The sequence below is a fragment of the Anabrus simplex genome, chromosome 13 (genome assembly GCF_040414725.1).
Source record: "Anabrus simplex isolate iqAnaSimp1 chromosome 13, ASM4041472v1, whole genome shotgun sequence".
Lineage (NCBI taxonomy): Eukaryota > Metazoa > Arthropoda > Insecta > Orthoptera > Tettigoniidae > Anabrus > Anabrus simplex.
In genome coordinates, this window is record NC_090277.1 from 36414417 (window position 1) to 36437658 (window position 23242).

The 23242-nt window shown below is 38.2% G+C and overlaps 1 protein-coding gene across 3 annotated transcripts in view; it reads right to left on the reverse strand.

Annotated features, from left to right (window-relative positions):
- LOC136884632 (gastrula zinc finger protein XlCGF57.1) overlaps positions 1-23242 on the reverse strand; it is a 131524-nt gene that overhangs the window by 40166 nt on the left and 68116 nt on the right. For 2 of the 3 annotated variants that reach the window (XM_068229979.1, XM_068229981.1), the window contains one exon: positions 6986-7070. In XM_068229979.1, coding sequence (XP_068086080.1) covers positions 6986-7070 — 85 coding nt within the window. Of the gene's footprint in view, positions 1-6985; positions 7071-14965; positions 15085-23242 lie in introns of those variants that run through there. The other variant, XM_068229980.1, reaches the window with a different exon arrangement.

Sequence of the window (23242 nt, forward strand, 5' to 3'; positions counted from 1 at the left end):
TGCTTTTAAAGAAAAATGGACTGACAACTATTTTTGTACTGAGAATAGTGAGAAAGTAATATGTCTGATATGCAAGGAAAATACCTCTGTTTGTACAGAATACAAAATCAGACTGCATTATGATTTGAAGCACGAAGCCATATATAATAAATACGATGGGGTATTACACAATGAAAAGATATCAAATTTAATGAAAATTCTCACCTCTCAAAAACAGTTGTTCACAAACAGATCGAGGAAAGTATACCTGCAGTCTTTGCAAACTATATAGTTGCACATTCATTGGCCGCAAATGAGAAACCATTTTCTGATAGGGAGGTTATGATGAACTTTATACTTTCTGTAATAGAAGAAATGTGTCCTGAAGAAACAACTGATAAATTCGGGCAGCTTACCATCGAGTAAAATGACGAGAATGACAGAAAAACTTGGGGCTAACTTGCGCTCACAACTATGCAAAATATCTAAACCATTTGAGTGATTTTCATTGTCTTTGGATAAAAAAGTAATGATGTTTGTGATACAGCACAGCTTTTAATTTTTATTTGTGGGATTGACAAAGCGTGTGAAATAACTGAGGAGCTGGCATCTTTAGGAAGCATCCACGGAATTATAACAGGCAAGGATTTGTTTCTCCAACTGAGTGAAACATTGAAGGATCTCAATTTAGGATGGGATGGACTGGCAGCTATAACAACAGATGGAGCAAGTAATATTAGTAGTAAAACAACCGGATATATTGGAAGAATAAGAAACGAATTCACTAACAGAAATACTGATATGCCTCTTGAATTACACTGCATTATTCATCAATGGCTATGTGGAAAAATATTAAATTTACAACATGTGATGAACACAGTGACATCTACAATTAATTACATTCAATCACATGGACTCAATAACCGGGAGTTCCAGTCATTTCTGTCAGAAATTGATTATGATTACGGTGATATGATTTATCATAACGAGGTACACTGGCTTAGTCTTGGTAATATATTTAAAGGCTTCTTTCATTTTTGTGGGGAAATAAACACATTTATGAACATGAAACAGAAAGAAGTGACTGAATTTGAGGTCAAAATCTGAATGAGGGATTTAGCAATACTCAACAGATTTTATGCGTGCCTTTAAATGAAGTGCATAGTTACGGGTTAGTGTTCCAAAATGACTGAAATTATTGTTTTGTCAGCAATTAGAGTAGGGCACATTCCCACACTTTTCATCTGTACTGAGCTTCAAGAAGTGAACTCAAACAGTTCAGTGCCATATGATCAGTTTATTAAGTTGAATGGCCAACTGAATACTGAGTTTGAAACCAGATATAAAGATCTTTCTGTGAATGAGGAAAAAATTGATTTCTTCAAAAATCCACTTGCAGATGATGTTGGTAATGCACCTGTGCAACTACAGATCTAATTAATTGAACTTAAATGTTGTTCACACTTAAGGGTCAAGTTCATGGAAGGAAATCATATTAATTGTTACAGAGCACTTAATAATAAAACATTTCCAGCTTTCCTAAAATCTGTGTGAAAATTCTTGTGCGCATTAGCAAATACTTGCATTTGTGAACAAACATTTTCCAAAATGAAGTTATGTTCCCAGATCAGTGATGAATATCAACATTCCATTCTGAGGGTGGCTGTATCAAATCTATCTCCACACATTTCAACACTTCACTTCAAGCGAAGGCCCAGGCCTCTTATTAATTGAATTGGTGAGTGCAAAAATGAATTTATTTTTAAAAAATCAAAAATTTAACCGAGATAGCCGTTTTATTCCTGATGAAAAGCCCTACCTATTGCGGTGAGAATGGTACACATTCCAATGCAGTGGGCAGTGTTTAGAGTGAGCAAGAATTTTCAGTGAGTGGATTGTTGACAATAATGTTAATAAACTGTTAAGCATGTTATGAGCCGCACTCATAATTTTGTATTTTCACACTTAATCTGTTACAGTGAGTGCCTGATGATTTCCGAATCAGATAGTGATTATGCATAACCATGCTAAAAGAACGTTAAAGTAAATAAAGACAAACATGCTATGGAAATGGGAAAAAAATGCCAGATGCAGGGGTGAGGAGTTTGTAACCTTGAAAGGATTATGGGTAGAAGCCAACAAAACTGGCCCTGATTATAGTTGCAGAAAAAGATGTATGACGCAGTCTTCAGAGGATGAGAGAAAGGTAAACCAAAGAATGAACAGGACACCTTTGAGTTCGACCTTCAAACTCAAAAAGACCACAAAACTAATGCTTCCTTCAAGCAAAGCTTACGATGGAAATTTATGTATGTAGCACCTTTTCTTTTTAGCTTTTTTGTCTTTTCTAGTAATACATTATTATTATTATTATTATTATTATTATTATTATTATTATTATTATTATTATTTCTTTCAGGTGCCTATTAAGGCCAGCTAGATAAGTGATCTTTCAAATCTTGTGAAGTATATCCAGACCAGTATATACATTTCTATGAGGAGTGCCACACTTGGCCAACGGCAGAAGCTGATGAACAGGACAATGAATAACTACAAAAGAAATGTTGATTGGGCATATTTCTTAGCAATAATGTGTTACTGCTTAACACTAGGTTTACCAAACACTCTTTCTACCTACTTTTACCGAAGCAGTCATTTTGGCCGACAGTGGCTCGTATTCGTTTCCTGAGGATATTCGTGCCAGAAAAAGGTTCGAATTGAGTATAAAAAATCATAGACCATAATTTAATTATTATCATGCATGATTTGTATACACTATTATGAATAAATAAACAAATAAGTACACTAGTAAGGCAGAATGTTATTCTTACACACTTTAGCTTACATTATATATATATATATATATATATATATCTACATGAATGTCACTTTCTGCTTTTCAACTTATTTGCCACACTGTACACACACACTTTGCTTGGTCACATTTGAAGTGAACTTAACCACAGACCAGTTTTCTACAGTTTGCATACCTTTCAATTGTCTTGTTCCCATTGCACACTTCTTCACTGATTGGTAAAAAAACTCATCAAGACGCAATAATTCGTGTTCACTTAGGGTCCGATCGGTGGGTGGCGTTTCATCTTTTCCAAGATAGGGAAAACCGTTTACAACACACTTGGCTTCCACAATGACAGCCAGCCTAAATTTCATACCAAACTTTTCTGGTTTATTGGCCATATACTGCATAAATGGGCATCTAGCTTTCGTTGGAAAGAGTTGTTCATCCGCGGTAATGTTCTCACTTGGTCTGAAGCAAATAGTAAAATTAGATATAAATTTGTCCCGCACAACAGATACAAGTGCCAATCTATCAATTTTCAAATGGTCCCTGCTGGTAGATTTTCCATCAAATACAAGAAACCTCATGATATCCAGGAAATGGTTTCGTGCCACAGTTCGGGATAAAATTTCAGGACCCCACTTCTGTGACCACAGATTGAGAACGTTCGTGTCAGCTCCATAAGTTCCGCGTTCGTATAAAATACCAATGGCAGCGTCCAATTGTTCCAAAGAAAGTGTCCGTTCAGGATTGTTCAGAACTTTGCAGGCTCCAACCTCATTATATCATTCGATGTGGTGCAGCTCGGATTCATCAATAAAAAGATGACAAGCTGTAGCAGAACAAGTTCCTTCAATGTAGCGTTTTGCATGTCCTGTGGGACCTCGGACTTCCCTCAGTACATTTTATGGTCCTCGATGGCCTGACAGGCTTTGTATATCAACAAGAGTCTGCACTGTTCCATCCAAAGCGACTTCCTCCTCGCTGACAGTCATATGCTGACCACGCCCATATGTTGACTTACCACAGTGTATGTTCGGCCTTCTGTAGTTGATATCATGCTCCTTGCCAGTAAATTCATTATCTTCCTTAGTGTTTCTTCACCTGCAAAATATAATGCCAAACTTACTTACACTGTGCACAGAATTACGTAAATACAAAATGACTAACTTCAAATAGGCTCACCTTTGTCATAAGCTGCTTTGATAGTGTGCGTGCGTCGCCATTTGCTGGATAGTTCCCTAACCTTTGAGGTAGAAGGCTGCTGTGTGATTTCATGTTCACATGGAAATTCTACAGGCTCGAAGCAACTAGAATCACTATCCGAACTATTTCTGTTTGTCAAGTTATACACGTCTTTCCAATTATCGAGGTGTAAATCAGTCCAAGATTCATTGCATGATTGTGATGGGGAAATTATATGCTTATGCTTCAGAATTTTGGCATCCATTTGCAGACTACGCAAAAATATGTTTCTCTGGGGTAATTACAAAGCCGGCCCCGTGGTGTAGGGGTAGCATGCCTGCCTCTTACCCGGAGGCCCCGGGTTCGATTCCCGGCCAGGTCAGGGATTTTTACCTGTACCTGAGGGCTGGTTCGAGGTCCACTCAGCCTACGTGATTAGAATTGAGGGTCTATCTGACTGTGAGATGGCGGCCCCGGTCTAGAATGCCAAGAATAACGGCCGAGAGGATTCGTCGTGCTGACCACACGACCCCTCGTAATCTGCAGGCCTTCGGGCTGAGCAGCGGTCGCTTGGTAGGCCAAGGCCCTTCAAGGGCTGTAGTGCCATGGGGTTTGGTTTTTTTTTGTGGGGGGGGTAATTACAAACATTCGGGAAACCTAGTTTGAATGTTTGTAACGAGTGAACACGACAATTGACTGCTCTTTACGACTGCACACCTTTCATTACTGAACAAATACTGACTATAATTTCCTGTCGGGGTACTTGTATCATTGTTCGATTCGAAAAGAGCCAACAGTTGTCGCATTGCAGCACAACAACAAGTTCTATTCGATACTACGGTAATAAAGTACACTGTAACAGCTTGTTAGAATGATATCCCATTGTAAATGAATGCCACAAAAGTCTGATCGGGTAGCTACTGCAATACCAGTCAAAATGACCGTCCGGTAAAAGTAGGTATACGACCTCTTAGCGCTAACTAGAAAGGAGTTACGGGATTTTGAAGCTATATGCCAAAAAGTACACTTAATATCAATAAAAGCCACCGAAGAGTTTGTATGTTCTAACCGTATAACGAGAGTGATAGAGAAAACAAAACTAAAAACGGTCATTTTGACCGCCACGGTAAACCTAGTGTTAACAGACATTCAAAATTGTTATTTTGTTATACATTATCTGCCTCTACAAAGATCCTTCTCAAAAAAGACATATTCCTTGATATAAAAATGGTATAAGTTGAAAACAGTACATAATATGATTTCCACAGTTTGTAGTTAAGAACACAGATATATGATGTATAAATGCCCAAAAGTAACATTTTTGATCAAACCTTTCCTTTAACTACAAAAGAGTTTCTTTTTCCTGAGACTCAGGGTCCAAGCCCGTGGTTATCACATCGAGCACGACTGGATCTTGAGAAAAGAAATTGTCTAGGACAAAATGTATGTCAAAATTGTCCAGACTGAAAGGACACAACCCTCCATACAGATATCTCCTCATCAAATTCCATTTCATTTAACAACTTGTTTCAAAGGAGCATACTCATAATTTCAATGTTCCAACAAGGTGATTTCAATCATACCAATGAATAGAAGTTGTACTTCAACATGGATGAGTAACTCTCAGGGTGCTGGATTGGACTGAGTACGACCTGGTGGTGTTTGTATATCCTTCAAGGTTTCATAAGTTTTTGTATTGCGATGACATGTTTAAGGCATTCTGTAAAAAACACTACTGGGTACTTAACATTGCAAAGAAACTACTTTCAAAAATTACTCCAACTCCTCCATCCAGGAGTACCAACATCATTGCCAACTAGCTATGATCTTCCTGAGCAAGCCTTAGGTTGATCAACTAGAAGAGTAGAAATAATCATCATCCTCCTCCCATACATCTCTCTAAACTTTGTTTTACAGTGACTTCGTCAGCTGCCCAACGTTTTGATTGTTTTTCATTAAAATAAATCACAAAAACTCAACAGAATTGTTCAGAGTTAGCTTATTGTAGCTCTGACCTTGAAGATGGCTGTAGATCTTCCAGCTGCCAGTGCAAACTTTCAAATCATGAAGTAAACCAATTTATAAATACTTTATTGATATCAAAAAACAGGAGAAAATAGAGTGGAAGTACATGGGGGTACAACATGAGAGATTGTACAAAAACAGCTAAAAACTTGAAAAAACCACAACAAAAATTTCTTTCCATGACAACACAGTCCCATAATATAAATAATCGGGACAACCAATTTTAAAATTTAGTAAATCAAGAGTTAAAGGTGAGCAAATATCAATAATTCGACAACTCCCCATGAACACACCAATATAACCCGCAGCCAGTGAGGAAAGTAGCAGTACATCAGCTGGTTCCAAAAAAGATAATATAGAATGATCAATAATGCAATAGGGGATTCATTCCTCCAGTCTCATGATTTTAGGCAAAAAGAGCGTGAACAGTTACTATCAAAAATTTGTAACGTCACTGTCAGTAATTTTACCAAACAAAGAACAAGATGTCCATGGCATTGAATCAGCTCTTAGTTTCAGGTAATTATATCTCAAAGCCACTGGGAATATTACCAGGGCCCTGTAGGTAAGATGAGGGCACTCATGTTCTAAATCATAGGGCCTGTTCAGTTAATTTACACTGAAAATAATTAGTGTCAAGTAATCAACCTTCATACTTACTATGCACAGGGAAAAATCATAAATCCAAGGTTCTAATATCAAACACTACCCACCATTTCCAGTAATAATTAATGACATCCAGCACGCCATCATCACACACATTATGACTATTTACATCTATAATGTACAGCATACCTACCAGACTACTACCTAGATCTCGTGCTATGAAATCTGAAGTAGCTTTGAAAATTTGGAGAGTTTATGCCCATTGTTATGCAAAAAACATTATTCCATATGTTATATTTCATAAGTTATAGATCTGAAAATCTTTTGGAATATCATAATTATGATTACTATAATGTAATCAGGAATGAAACTTACGAACGATCTACTTACTGTGCCTTCATGCCAGACAGGTTCCTCTCTGATCTCTATTTTCTGGTCCATTTCACACAGCAACAGATGTCTGTTATGTCTTTTACTGAAAAAAAAGGTACAGAAAATATATTATTATCAGGGCCATCATTTATAGAGCAACCAAGTAACCAAGCAAGTGTGCAGTTCTCCATTATTGTCAACACTTTTATCACAGCCACACAGCTCACACTTCCACAGAAATCAAATCACAGAGACAAGGCTTTCATGCCAAACATCCCACATGCAGCAGATGGGACTGAACCATGGGCACCTTGGTGAGAAGACAGTGACAATGCCACTACACTATCAGTGGCCCACCTAGGTCTGTAGGCTAGATTGATACAGATCTCCATGTCACTATATCCTACACTAACCTGCAGGTCTGTAGACTAGTTTAATACACATCTTTAATATGCACTATCCTGTGCTCACCTACCCACTTCTAGAGAACTATTACATCCTCCATCTATTAATATCAGTACCATTTCCTGACTGATACCAAATTCCTACCATATATGCTTACCTTTGAAATTAGCCAAATGATTTCTGGGTTTCTCAACATGCATCCCACGAATATGAACCTAAGGACAACTTTGACCAAACCTTTCCTCTCTTCTCAATCTTATTCACAATCTACTTATTTGCTACCTGAACTACCTATATGAATTTCAACATATTTAGGTAACATCACAATCCAGAGGTTTCTAATTTTTCCCTTTGTGACAGCTGTTATCCATTTTCATAGTATGAATGCTTGTGTGTTAAGAAAGGTCTTCATAATATGAGTATAAAAGTTGAGCTCTGGTTTTCTACTATTATTATAGCAAAACTCTTCAATGTGGGGAAGATATTGAAGCTAATAGGAAGGGGAAGCATTCTGCTGGACATCTGTGCTGGTTGGTGCACATAGAAATGTAGAGGCACCAGATCCATAACAGAATATACCATAACCAACTTAGAATTCAGGAAATACATTCAGAATGTACAGGATTACTGGGGAATTTTTGATGATAAGGACCACTATCTGATTCCCAGTGAACTAAGTACCTCTAGGTCTAGGATGCTGAAAGTGAAATCTGTCTGCAGCTAAATAAGTGTAGAAAATCTCCATGATGAGGAAATTAGACAGAAGAACAGAGACATGATTAGCAAGAACAGATAGTAAGCAGGTTAAGGATATAGAAAGTATACAGGTGGCATACAGGGATATTGTAGTAGAAATAGGAAGAGAGTGCCTAGGAACAAGTGAATGTAAAAATGGGAAAAAGTGAAGATGGTGGTGGAGTGATGAAGTGAGAGCAGCTGGTAAACTTAAAAAGGAGGGATATTAGAAATGGTTCCAAACAAAGACTGATGAAGAAAAGTATTTTTGCATAGATGAATGAAACAAAGTGACACAAATAGTTGCTGGTTCCAGTAAGAAATCTTCTGGGGAGAGGACTATTGTGTTTGAGGATGTAGAAAGGATGGTAAATAAACACCATAGACATAAAGCTGCAGGAATAGAAGAAATCAAACCTGAAATGGTGAAATATAGTGGGAAGTCAGAGATTAAATAATTTCATAGAGTAATAAGATTAGCATGGAGTGTTAACAATTCATCTTCTGACTGGAAAAAAACAGTAACTGTGCCTATTTATAAGTAAGGGAACAGGAAGCCTTATAAAAACTACCGAGGTATCAAACTAATCATTACACCAGGCAATGTCATCATCAGCATTTTGGAATGAAGGATGCAATCAGTAGTTGACAGTATGATGGATGAAAACGAGTATGGCTACAGAGCACAGAGTACTATCAGTTTCAGATTTTAAGTGTGTTTTAGTATGAAAAAGGCTACAAGAAGAACAGACAGTAATATTTATGTTCTTTAAGGAGGCAAGTAACAGAATACCATTGGATAAATGTTCAGCATACTGGCAGACAATGTGAATAAGGGTAGATTATTAAAAGAAATCAAAGCTATTTACTGTATGTTGACAGTTGTGCTGCAGTGAGAATTGATTTTCAAACAAATTCCCAGTTCATGTACTTACAGGAGTAAGACAAATCTGTAATCATAAGCTATAAACTTAATGTTGTTCTGTATTGTTCTGTATTGAATTGCAATTGGTAGCAACCCCACCTTGAAAGCCCCAGGATTCCCCTTTAAATACCTCATACGTCCCGCAGAAGAAAATTGATGATGATAATAATTTAGCTACCGTTTTAAGATATTTAAATTGGCACCATATAGGCAGCCTGCTCGTCAATTTCAAAACACCGTTTTACTCCACCAGTTCCCTGCTTACAAAAAGCAAATAAGCTTTTTCATGGTTTCAAGTCATGGCAGTGCTGCAGTCTAGCCGTAGCAAGTCTACCACTAAACTGGAGACTCGGGTTTGATTACTGGTCAGGTCAAAGATTTTTTATCTGAATGTAAGGGCTGGTTCAAAGTCCACTCAGCGTACATGAGAACAAATGACGAGCTATCTAAAGGCAAGATAATGCCACGGTCTAAAGAATAATGACTGAAGATTTTCTCGTGCTGAACACGTATCTCCTCATAACCTGAAGGTTTAGGGCTGGGCAGCAGTCACTTGATAGGCCAAGACCAAACAGGGCTATAGCACCATAGTTATTGTTTCAATAGTCACACTTTTTTATAGGATGCAAGGATATTTTGAAAGCACAAAATTAGGGCTCTATTCACAATTTTCATATTTATTACCTTTCTTTTTTTATTTATCCCCCTGCCAACTCAGCATTTAAAAGTTCACAATGTTTGTGGCATATACGACTCAGTGTGGAATTCTCTCTGAAGTACATATTTAGAAGTTCAGACCATACATTTGTATTATCATAATCAAACAAAACAAAACCTCAGCAATTGTTCCTTCATTGCCACTTCAGTGAAATAGAAAAGTTGCAAACGATCAAGCAGGATCAGAAGATGTTCACACAACTGTGGTGTCAGTTGAGAGTGTGAGAGATATACATGAGGCGGAAGGAGACACATCTTGTTAGCGGACAACAAACTTTATTCATCTACATAGCAAGATCTATCTCACCAGTGACTTCAGTCTTAATCCTCCTTTGAGATATGTCTCACAAAATGCATCTCAGTGTTACTCATATAACCCAATAGATCGATCTGGAACCGTGGTGGCAAGTTATCTAGTGGATTACTGGTTGTGCATTTCCTGGGCAAATTGAGGGAAAGACTTCCTTTATTTGGCAAAATTGAGCAGAATACTTAGTTAATCTACCACATACAGAGAACTTAACGTGATTAAAGGGAAAAAAAAAAAAAACATGCAAATTTGATAAGTGTACCGGTATCATGCAAGATTAAAAACTGGACAATTCACATAATGGATATTAACTACCTCAATGTGGTGTTACAGTAGAATGCTGAAGGAGAGAATGGTGGAATTTATCAAAAATGGTGAGATAATGAATCAAATTGGTAAGAGGCAAACAATTTGGTGAAATTTGATGAGAAAGTATAGAATTTTATGACACATCTTACAGTAGATTTAGAATGTAGTAGTTCAGTAGTTGCTCTTGCTGAATTATGCTGGTGGTTCTTCTCCGAGATTTTTAATTTACTAGATCCCTTTTTATTGAATAGATGGATATTAAAAATAACACCTGTAACATACTTTGTATTGAAGTGGTATGTTCTGATCTCTCAGTGCAGAGATGGTATGGAATGACATTAGTAGAGGAATAAGTTTGAGTGGCATCTTTAAAAGTAGGAAAGAAAATGCTTTTCACTTATACATTATGCATAATACCAGGCTTGGAAATCCGAAAATGGTTCTATATGACTTACCTACAAATAGTGGAATCACTGCTGCCACCCCATCAAGCAGAGCTAGTGTGCACTCCTCTGAGAAAGAACAAATTGCATCGGTAGGTGAAAAATGTCGTTTTCTATATGCGATTTTTTATTTTACGAAATAAAAATATCACCCGAGAACATGTTTACGTATTTCTAAACAACTTTATTGTCACTACGAAAATTATCCTAGTCTCGACAATATCTGTTCTTTTCCAAACACCACTGGCTTAACATTTTTATTCCTCGTGAACAAAACATTTGTACGTTATATGTCCAGGGACACGAAACATAAATATATTAACATAATGCTTTTGACTCATCGTAAAACTTCAAAATACAATTATTGAAGGTTTCATCATAATTAGGTTATCTGTCCTACGACAAAAATGATGAGTGAGACTCCAAAGGAGGAACCAAATGCAAAAAGTGCGGGGTCTGCTATAAAGCTGGAAGTAAAAAAACAATCAACATTTGTCTGTTCTGGCTGTCCAGATTTGCTGGGGCTTTGCCCGGTTGGTTGTTTTGACAAGTACCACAAAGACATTTAAGTGGACCAAACAGTCGATGGTGGGTGGACCTGTAAATTATTGTACATAGCGAAAAACAACATTAATAAAGTTAAATGTGGTTTTTACAATCTTCCAATTTACAACATGTCATAAAGAGTAATTATTATATTATATTTCATTATAACATAAGATTTTCAACAGAATAGTGAAGAGTGGTGTAGCGCACGTGCTGAGGGGCTGAATCCGACCGTTGCCTACGAGATACACAAGGCCGGGAAATACAGCACACTAGACTCGACCTCGAGATACTTCCGACAAGTGCCGCTAGAGTTCTCTTTACTGTTCTGTCTCGCCCGCTCATTGCAACACGTTCGAATATGAAAAACTATAAAAATTCATTAAAACTATTAATTTCAGAAAGGCAGCAAACAGATAAGAGATCAAAGATAGACCAAGAGCAATTGTTTGACTTATTTTTTACAACGTAATTCTTATAATATGCTTAAACAAAATAGGTAATTCACGAAAGAAGCAGTGAAATCTGACAGCGAGTTTTGTCACTTCTTATCGATTCCTTTAACTGTGCCTCAGTGTATCTGATAAGCGGATCAAGATTGCAGTCATAAATAACTTTGGGTTTAATCGCCCTTTTACCAATTATCAGCGAAGCAATATTTTCCTCCGCACATCTGATGTTTTTACATTCGTATTGAAGCCGCTGTTTGGTGAACGTCATGTCACAAGATAGACCTACCTATCACGATCTACGTCCAACAATATGACAGCTGATTTAGCACACAATATTCCCACGTCATGTCACAAGATAGACCTACCGATCACGATCTACGTCCAACAATTTCGCCATTAGAAAATCCTATGTAATTTTTTAGCGTCTTCTGATACCATAGAGTTAGGAAGTGCAAGGATCACAGAAATCTGTAACTGGTAAGTGCTTTCCTATGAGAGAGGACGCAAAAATTATGCGTCGTTTCATCGTATTTCTCTTTTTTCTTCCAGTAAAATTAAATTTGTGTTCACCTCTGTGGTGTAGTGGTTAGTGTGATTAGCTGTCACCCCCAGAGGTCCGGGTTCGAATGACGGCCCTGCCACAAAATTTGAAAAGTGGTACGAGGGCTGGAACGGGGTCCACTCAGCCTCGGAAGGTCAACTGAGTAGAGGTGGGTTCGAACCCCACCTAAGCCATCCTCGAAGTGGTTTTCCATGGTTCCCACTTCTCCTCCGGGCAAATGCCATGATAGTAACTAACTTAAGGCCACGGCCGCTTCCTTCCCTCTTCCCTGCCTGTCCAATCTTCCCATCCCTCCTCAAGGCTCCTGTTCACCATAGCAGGTGAGGCTGCCTGGGCGAGGTACTGGTTATCCTTCCCAGCTTTATCCCCTGACCCAAAGTCTGATGCTCCAGGACACTAGGTACCCTCGAGGCGGTAGAGGTGGGATCCTTTGCCGAGTCCGAGGGAAAAACCGACCCTGGAGGGTAAACGGATGAAGAAAGAAGAAAATTACATTCGTTCTAACAGGAATAAAGCTCCAAAATGAACAATTTTAACATGCTTTTCAATTTGGTTTGCTTTTTGGTCAAGTTCAGATACCGTAAAACATTTTTCCTGATTTCACTACCCGTATCCTACTTCTCAATTTACAGATTGTTTTCTGTAATCTGGTATTTAATTTTCTCATCTGTATATTTTTTTAGATTTAACAGAGATACTCATAGACTTTCCTTGATATAGAAACAAGACTTGTACTCCTTTTCCGTTTGTCGGTGACGTATTAAGATATGGAATGTACATCGTTATCTGAATCGGAACTTTTACTAAGTTTTGATGGCAATACATCATTTTTGGGAGCTGGACGCTTCCTGCGTTTGACATTTTCCTGTTTGTAAACAGGATACAAAATGAAAACAGAAGGAAGTTTAATTGATATGAGTAGGCCTACACTGAAACATGTTATATGAGAATATTTGCTAAAGAGATCTTACTATATCACCTTGCCTAGAAATAGTTTGCTTCCATTTCTCCCTTAAACGGCACTCAGAAGGGAAACTACGGAACGTCAATTTTCATGCCTTTTTAGTGTCATTCGAAATACAGAGAGGTACACAACAGTGCATCTTCTTCTCAAACTCACAGACACTCACCGACAGAAACCATATTAACAATAAATTGCACATAATCAATACAGCATCACAATTACTCCGCATATCACAATGTTAAAGTCCGCCAAGAACAGAACGGAAACCTGACATCTAGCGGCCAAACCGTGAGAACGGTCGGGCCGCTTTTTCAGTGACAAATTAGTGGCTATGTCCCGGCCTTGTATATCTCGTAGGCAACGATCCGACCCACAGACTTAGACGTCTCCAGAAGTTTTAATTTAGACATGTATCGTCCTTATAGGCATATGTTTGGATTTTTGACAACATATAATAAGTTTTATATAATTTTTCATTTTCAGTTTTTGGGGATGTGCAATCTGCATAGCAGCTAACGTGTTAGGCTATATATTGTACGCGCACGTTTTAGTGATAGATTTTTGTACTGGGTTGAGGAGTAAGGAGGGAGCACTGCGGTTTCCGGTAATACTGCCAAATGAATGGAAATGAAATCTGAATTGAATCGATAATATGATCGATCGATATGAATTTTCTAAACCGGTATTATCAAACGCCAACAACTGTGTCACACACACAATATATAATACTATATAACATTTCTCGATGCGAAACTTGTTCCTAGCATGAATTCTATAGTTTGGCTTTGCTGTGTAAACAACAACAGTACGAGTACGTAAGGTGTACGCCAGATGTCGCACAGCGAAGCGATTCTTAGTTTGTGTTTCAAAGGTTGCCAATACGAATCTCGAAGATAACCAAAGTCGACCGATTCAGCACTAGCGTGTAAATCTATCGCTAAAAAGACAACTACACAACCGTGGAAATGTAACGCACTATATCATGTAATACGCCGACATTTTGAGTTAAATCAAAATTCCTCCAAATGGTAGCGGGGGTTAGGGGTTTACAGTGAAAGGTTGCAGAAAAAGTAAAAATAATCACCATATTTCCGTAATGAAACGAACCATAGATAATAAACAAAATGGGGGGAGTAAAAATGCTTGAAGTGTGGCGATACGTACAAAAAAAACTCAACATTAAACAACAAGGCTACCACTTCGAAACCAAACCGGATATAGGTAGTTATCTTACTTGGAAATTTAAAACTATTACGGTACGCTTGGGCCATACAAAACACCCTCGTTACTAATCGCTTAAAGCAGTAACAAAACCCAGTATGAAACTGGGCAATAGTAAAGAAAACAGATATTTGAGTACGGAAGTAAAGCATAACAGGAGTATAAATCACAGCATAAACAATGTGTAACGACAAGTTAACCAACGGAAATAAATATTCTACACAAGGAGAAACAGACTTATGGTAATGCATGCAACATTTCGCTTGAGATAAAAGATCTGTACTGTTAGTTTTGGGGGAAAAGCGCTGAATTATTTACACAAATGAAACCTATAAAACATCGCACTGCTAACAGTGTTCGAACATTTATTGCACTATAATTACCGAACGTGTATTTATTTTCAGCTTACCGATTGACAAGTGTGAAGAAATACTTCCAATGTATTCTAGGTTACCTGAAGTATAATAAACAACTGTTTAAATTCACGGTCACGGTGTATGTCGGACGCATTCGCCAAGACCTAGTTTCTCGGAGGAAGTACGTCATAACGTAGGCCTACTACATTATACAAAAACTTTACAGGAGCAAGATAAAACCAAGCCAAATTTTGTCGCTGAAATCGCAGTCGTGTTCTGTCATTAACGCCGTTTCACTGCAGATGTATTGAATAATTTCGCACTTGGTCGAAAAATTACGGACATATAATAATAATAATAATAATAATAATCACAGCTCTCTGACCTCATTAAACATGCGTCATCACACCTCAATCAATCACTACTGATCTGCATTTAGTGTAGTCGCCCTGGGGGCAGATTCGATATCCGTTGTTTTCCTAGCCTTTCTTAAATGATTGCAAAGATATTGGAAATTTTTTGAACATCTCTGTTGGTGACTTGATACGTTATTACAATTTTTAACTATTGAAAAGTAACACATGCCGTGCAAAACAAAAACAATCTTTACATGTATAAACGAATATTTCGCCCAATTTGTCCTCATGAATTCCAGCTTTATCTTCATATTTTGATCTTTCGTACCTTTAAAGACACCAATCAAACTTATTTGTCTACTGATGTCAATCGACGCCATCTATACACTGACAGCTAGGAACATACCACTTAGTCCAGTAGCTCATCTCCTCTCTCCCAGGTCTTCCCAGCCCATATTTTTCAACATTTTTGTAATGCTACCCTTTTATCGGAAATCGCCCAGAACAAATCACGCTGCTTTTCTTTGTTTTTTGTTTTTGTTTTTGTTTTTTCCTGTTCTTGAAGCAAGTAATCCTGGTGAGGGTCCCATACACTGGAACCATACTCTATTTGGGGTCTTACCAGACACTTATTTGCTCTCTCCTTTACATCCTTACTACAACCCCTAAATGCCCTCTTAAGCATGTGCTGTTATATTTATGTGATTACGGTCCCCAAATGGTGATCATTCCTTACATTAACACCTAGGTACTTACAATGAACCCCATAAGGAACGTTCACCCCATCAAATAATAATTAAAACTGAGAGGACATTTCCTGTTTATGAAACTCACAACCTGACTTTTAACCCCGTTTCTCATCATATCATTGCATATTGCCCTTCTCACAACAATATCAAGGTCATTTTACAGTTGCTCACAAACTTGTACCGGTACCTTATTGTTTTATACAGAGAATAACATCATCCACGAAAAGCCTTCTCTCTAATTCAACTTCTTTACTCATATCACTTGTATATACGGTATAAGAAAACACAAAGGTCCAATACTACTGCCTTGAGAACCTCTTGTTTATTACAGGGTCAAATAAAGGTTCACCTACTTTAATTCTCTGAGATCTATTTCCTAGAAATATGGCTACCCATTCAGTCACTATTTTGTCTAATCCAATCGCACTCATTTTTGCCAGTAGTCTTCCATAATCCACCCTATGAAATGACTTAGATAGGTAAAACTCGATACAGTCCATTTGACCTCCTGAGTCCAGGATATCTTCTATACCTTGCTGGAATCCTACAATTTGAGCTTCAGTGTAACAACCTTTCCTAAACCCAAACTGCCTTCTATCGAACCAGTTATAATTTTTGCAAACATGTCTGATATAATCAGAACCAAAGCTTACATGCAATGGGTGTCAAACTGACTGGCCTGTAATTTTCAGTTTCATGTCTATCACCTTTTCCGTTATACTCAGCTGTTACTATAGCAAATCTCTGTTCATTTGGTATAGCTCCTTCATGCAAACAATATTCAAATAAGTACACCTACAGTACTTCAGGTATGGTACTATATCCCAACCCACTGTTTTTCGTATATCCCTCAAAGCTTTATCAATTCCAGCTCCTTTTCTAGTTTCCAACTTTTTGTCTCACTGTAAATGTCATTGTTATCATAGGTAAATTTTAATACTACTTTAGTGTTAGTCACCTTCTCCATCCGAACATTATTCTTGTAACCAACAATCTTTATATACTGCTGACTGAATATTTTAGCCTTTTGAAGATCCTTGCCAACACTCTCCCCTTGTTCATTCATGATTTCCGGAATGTCCCTCTTGGAATCTGTTTCTGTCTTCGAGTACCTATTTAAACCCTTCCATTTTTGACTAAAATTTTTCTGACTGCCAATTATGCTTGAGTGAGTGAGTGAGTGAGTGAGTGAGATAATCTGAATGTGGTCCTGGTATAACCTGATAAGATCTATAGTTGAACCTAAGTAAGATATGGTATTTGTGGTCATGAAGCTGATTTTGTTGTAGTTAAAAATAAATATGATACAAAGGAAAGTTTTAAAATTAGGACTATTAGGCAGTACAATATGGCAGATACAAGAGGCAAGAGAAAGATATAAAAAGTAACTGGATTGGTGGAAAATGGTAAATAAAAATGTAAACAGATTCTGGGATGGGTTTATAGCAACTGTTAAAGAATGTGAAAACAGGTTTGTGCCTTTAGAGGTGGTAAAGAATGGTAAAGACCGACTATATTATAACCGAGGAATAAAGAGACTAAGAAGGAGGTTCAGGTTAAAAAAGAAATACAGTTAGAAATGGCTGTGGAAGGAGAAATTAATGGGATATAATAGGAAATTGAATCTAGCACTCACTCACTCACTCACTCCTGATCTGCATTTAGGGCTGTTGCACAGGTGGCAGATGGTCAATCTGTTGTTTTCGTAGCCTTTTCTTAAATGATTGCAAAGAAACTGGAAATTAATTGAATATCTCAATTGGTAATTTATTCCAATCCCTAAGTTCCCTTCCTATAAACAAATATTTTCCCCAATTTGTCCTTTTGAATTCCAACTTTATCTTCATATTGTGATCCTTCCTATTTTTAAAGACACCACTCAAACTACTGATGTCCTCCCATGCCATCTCTCCACTGACAGCTCGGAGAATACCACTTAGTCGAGCAGCTCGTCTCCTTTCTCCCAAGTCCTCCCAGCCCAATCTTTGCAACATTTTTGTAACGCTACTCTTTTGTTGGAAATCGCCCAGATAAAATCGAGCTGCTTTTCTTTGGAATTTTTCCAGTTCTTGAATCAAGTAATCCTGGTGAGCGTCTGATACACTGGAACCACACTGTAGTTTGGATCTTACCAGAGACTTATATGGCCCCCCTCTTTTACATCCTTACTACAACCCGTAAATACCCTCATAACCATGTGCAGAGATCGTTACCCTTTACTTACAATCATACTTATATGATTATCCCAATGAATATCTTTCTGTATATTGATACGTAGGTATTTACAATGATCTCCAGACGGTTTTTCACCCCATCAACACAGTAATTAAAACTGAGAGGATTTTTCCTATTTGTGAAACTCATAACCTGACATTTGACCACGTTTATCATCATACCATTGCCTACTATCCATCTCACAACATTATCAAGGTCATTTTGCAGTTACCGGGCAAGTTGGCCATGCGGTTAAGGGCGCAATCGCAGGAAATCTAATGTGTTTTATTCAGTGTAAAGTTCATGGTAGTTTTAATCACGGTTTCGGTTTCGTAAAAATCCCCACTCAGTTCAGGGATTTAGAAACGATATTTGCGCTAAAACCTGCCCAAGGACTGGTGGATTCTAAATATGAAGTTTGGTGGAAATATATCCAGTAGTTTTCAAGTTATAGAAGGACAGACAAACAAACAGACAAACAGACACCAAAGCTAAAAATGATGCAGATGGTCATTATTACACCTGAAACGGATAACTATACGGAAATTTCGCCAAAATAATCAATGTACAGACACGCGGTCGTTACGATTTTATTTATATAGAAGATATTTCATATATATATGTCATATTATTTCCCTATTCTAGCTATATAATTTCCTATTTAACGTAACACAGTTCAATGTGCACATAGCCGATAAGCTTCTGCCATATAAACATGTGTGCAAGTACCTGCCGTATGATATCTCAATATTATATTATCACTAGTGGCGTATCCTAGAATCTCCACTGAGGCATGCAACTAGTAACCATGCAGTTAACACAATGTATTAAGTAAATTTCAATTCTACTCACCCTAAATACATGTAGGCGAACTCGAGCCAAAGAGTTTTACTGTAAGTTTCTGGATTGAACGTGCGTACACAATTGTTGTTTTCTGTTTTTAAATTTTCGAGGGTCCGCCTCTGTGGTGTAGTGGTTAGTGTGATTAGCTGCCACCCCCGGAGGCCCGGGTTCGATTCCCAGCTCTGCCAAGAAATTTGAAAAGTGGTACGAGGGCTGGAATGGGGTCCACTCAGCCTCGGGAGGTCAACTGAGTAGAGTTGGGTTCGATTCCCACCTCAGCCATCCTCGAAATTGTTTTCCGTGGTTTCCCACTTCTCCTCCAGGCAAATACCGAGGTGGTACCTAACTTCAGGCCACGGCCGCTTCCTTCCCTCTTCCTTGTCTATCCCTTCCCATCCCCCGCAAGGCCCCTGTTCAGCATAGCCGGTGAGGCAGGCTGGGCGAGGTACTGGTCATCCTCCCCAGTTGTATCCCCCGACCCAGAGTCTGAAGCTGCAGTACACTACCCTTGAGGCGGTAGAGGAGGGATCCCTCGCTGAGTCCGAGGGAAAAGCCAACTCTGGAGGATAAGCAGATTAAGAAGAAGAAGAAGAAGAAGAAGAAATTTCAAGGCTTTAATTATTTGAATCTTTTCATCAAAAGAACGGGCAGTAAATGGCTTTTTCAAACTGATTTACAATTATATCCGTTTTAGACTCATCCATCGTTAATACCACATGTGCGCAAAATATAATAAAACACCGAAAACGACGAATAGCACAGGAACAGCACACACAGAATGAAGTCACTAATCAGCAAAACACACAATGAACTAACTCACTAGTTAGCCACAACTCAAGCACGGGAGGTAAGTCACCCCAGTTGCATTGGTCAGTTTCGTCACGTTGGGTTCTCGCTGCGGGGTAATCTGCGAGTCCCGTTCGCTGTACACATGCCGACTTTCTCCAAGTTGCTAACAGATGGCAGAGGGTAGCACGGGTATGGGATGACAAATTCTGACCAAGTTTCAATTGCAGCGACATCGTTCGGAGGGTTTCAGAACTACGTCTGCCACTGAATGCAATTTTAAGATTGAATGCCTTACATCCGTAACTCCTCCATTTGCTGTCTCTTCCTTCCTAGAGTGGAGTAGACGGCGAGACTACACCAGCACCACACGTAGTCAAGCAACGGAACTAGTACAGTTGCGCGGACTTTTGAACTTCTGAGAGATGAAATCGTTAATATTTGACTTGAAACAACCTAAAATCGTACAGCAGACAGTTCTTTGTGTTATCATAACGCATGCAATGAATGCCTTGCATTCAAGGAGAATACGGCCCTGATTATCACTCTGGTTATATAATAATCTTGACTTTTACACGATCCATATTCATGGAGAATACGACACAACACACTTAAATCTATCCATTACCAGTTATTACTAGTGCCAAATCACTCTGAATACTCAGCTAAATACATATAACTGAACCATCCATACCTTGCTATAAGTTTTCCCTGGGGTATGTTTCCTTTCAGTAATTGCTTTGTTTCCATCTATATATTTCGTATTGTTCATTTCACACATGTCTCATTACTTACCATTTTGCGCAACATTTCAATTAAATCATAACAAACACTTCCATATCATCCTCAATAACCTTCATTTCAACTCATATTCAACTCACTTAACATTCATATATAATGCATATAACCTCCAATAATCATCTAATACATTGAGACATCACGTTCATTTCACGCAGAATTCCTTTTTTAATACTCAACTTATCGTAAATACGACACATAACCCCACATACGGTATCTATTCTTCATACATTACCATACAGCAAATAATATGTTGACCTTAATTAAACACTTCCAAATACGCGTCCTACTATGACGTAATCTAGGTTTGGATAGCACTATGTCATTCATAGATCTTTTAAACTAACTGGCACTCTTTGAAATCAGCTGTTTTACTATGTCACTTTTCAATCGTATGCTCACTCATTGATTGAAATTATATCATAATACTTATCCAGTATATCATGTGATATCGTCTTAATTCCACATTGACTTAATATATTAATATCATCTTAAAAATATCGCACTTCACTTCCTTATATCATTTGCACACTTAATTATTTCATGCTTGGGCTATTCAGTTCTACAGCACATACCATGAATACGTTAAATAAAGAACTATTCTATTTATTACTACCACTTAGCTCGTCATTCGACATCCCGGGCCTTAGTTGCTCCTCTTCGTCTGCTCCATGGCTGGATCTTAGGTCATGGTTCGACGACTGGTCGGATCCTTCATCTCAAGTGGCTCTGGTAGCGTGACCTCCATCTCTCGTGTCGGGTTGTCTTAACTGCCAGGATGACATCTCTCTCCAGGTTGGTCCATGCCGGTTTAGTAAGCCATCATTTCCTCAGAAGTACTGTAGACAATATCGAATATTTCTGGAAAATACATATTCATTTTGTATTTCTGATATCTTAAAATTTCGGTTGATATCTATATATTCTAGCTTTCTTCTGTAGAATAATTTCTTAATTCTTGAGGTCTGCGTATATGGTAAATCGCTTCGTCTCTTTGAAATATACGGAGTTAGCTTATTTGATTTTGGGAATGATTGTTTCTCTATTTATAACATCTCCGCTATTATTTTCTCCAGTTGCAGTTCCGGTTTCTGCTCTCGTGTATCACCAGATCTTATGCTTTCAGATGATCAGCATATATATCTGAACGAAGTTTTCAAAATTCGCCGGGTTCTTATCCTCCTCACTGTATTTTATATATTAATATGCTCTTCTCTTCGATATTAATGTCGCTTCAGCTTAATAGCCGCGTTAGAAATTGTTCAATCTTCTCAATTCTTCAGAGCACTATCAATCACCTCTTGTCCTTGCGAGATTAAATTTTCATGTCAGTTTTTCTAATAATCCCTTCGACTCTTCTTATTAAAAAAAACAGTCGATTCTACTCTGTAGCACATTGCCTTCGTAACATCGTAGTTCCGAATCAGTCATGGCCTTCTAATATGCTTAAACGTCGATATCTTGCTATATATTGTTGTGTCTTGGGTGGTCTCTACCATCCGCAGGCGCCATTTTGGAACACGTCCAAGAAATGCATTGGGTACAATAGGAAAGGCTTTTCGTGCAGATTTTATCATGCAGGGTACTTACAATTTCTCTGAAGTAAATATAAGATGTTTAAACAAACCGTAAGTCCAACCAGAATTTGTGGCCGGTAGGCCACAAACTTAACCAGGGTCGAAAATCCGCCTCATCTCGCCCGTCTTTTCTCCTTATTGATTGAGTTTCTTTTAGAATCAAGTATTTGCGACCAGATTCCCAGTGGTTACCATCATCGATCACAAACAACTAGAAAAACAAAAAACAACCGCACATCTACTGTCGTGCTCAATCGATAATTCTCCGTGCGAGACTGTAGTTCACGGAGCACTCACAGATGGCAGGAGAACGCAGTTCAGATGGAACACTCAGTCTGATAATCACCGCCGAGCGGTCGCCAAAATTCTACTAGTAAGAAACCGCTTCTTAGGAATCGTGTACAATTCCATCGGGCCTCAAACGACCTTTAAATAATTTTCACGTCCATGCATACTCGAAATGCGTGATATATATGCATACGCCATAGAGGTATAGAACTAAACAAGGCCTGTTATGTAGCTCCGAATAGAGGAAAGTGCAGGTGCTTAGAAAATTCACACAGGCTTGCAGACTCAATGCTATAATTACGATTAAATGAAAAATGGCGTATGGCTTTTAGTGCCAGGAGTGTCCGAGGACAAGTTCGGCTCGCCAGATGCAGGTCTTTTGATTTGACTCCCGTAGGGGACCTGCTCGTCATGATGAGGATGAAATGATGATGAAGACGACACATACACCCAGCCCCCGTGCCAGCGAAATTAAGCTATTATGGTTAAAATTCCCGACCCTGCCGGGAATCGAACCCGGGTCTCCTATGAGCAGAGGCCAGAACGCGAACCATTTAGCCATGGAGCAGGACTATAATGAAGATGTATTGCGCCCATCAGATCGAGCCTGTTTGGTAAATAATGTTAACTTGGTTCTATATCACATCTGAATTGCCCATACAATTGATTAAATTATAAACTGCAGTATATTTCTAAAACCAATAACGTTGACCAAGCAT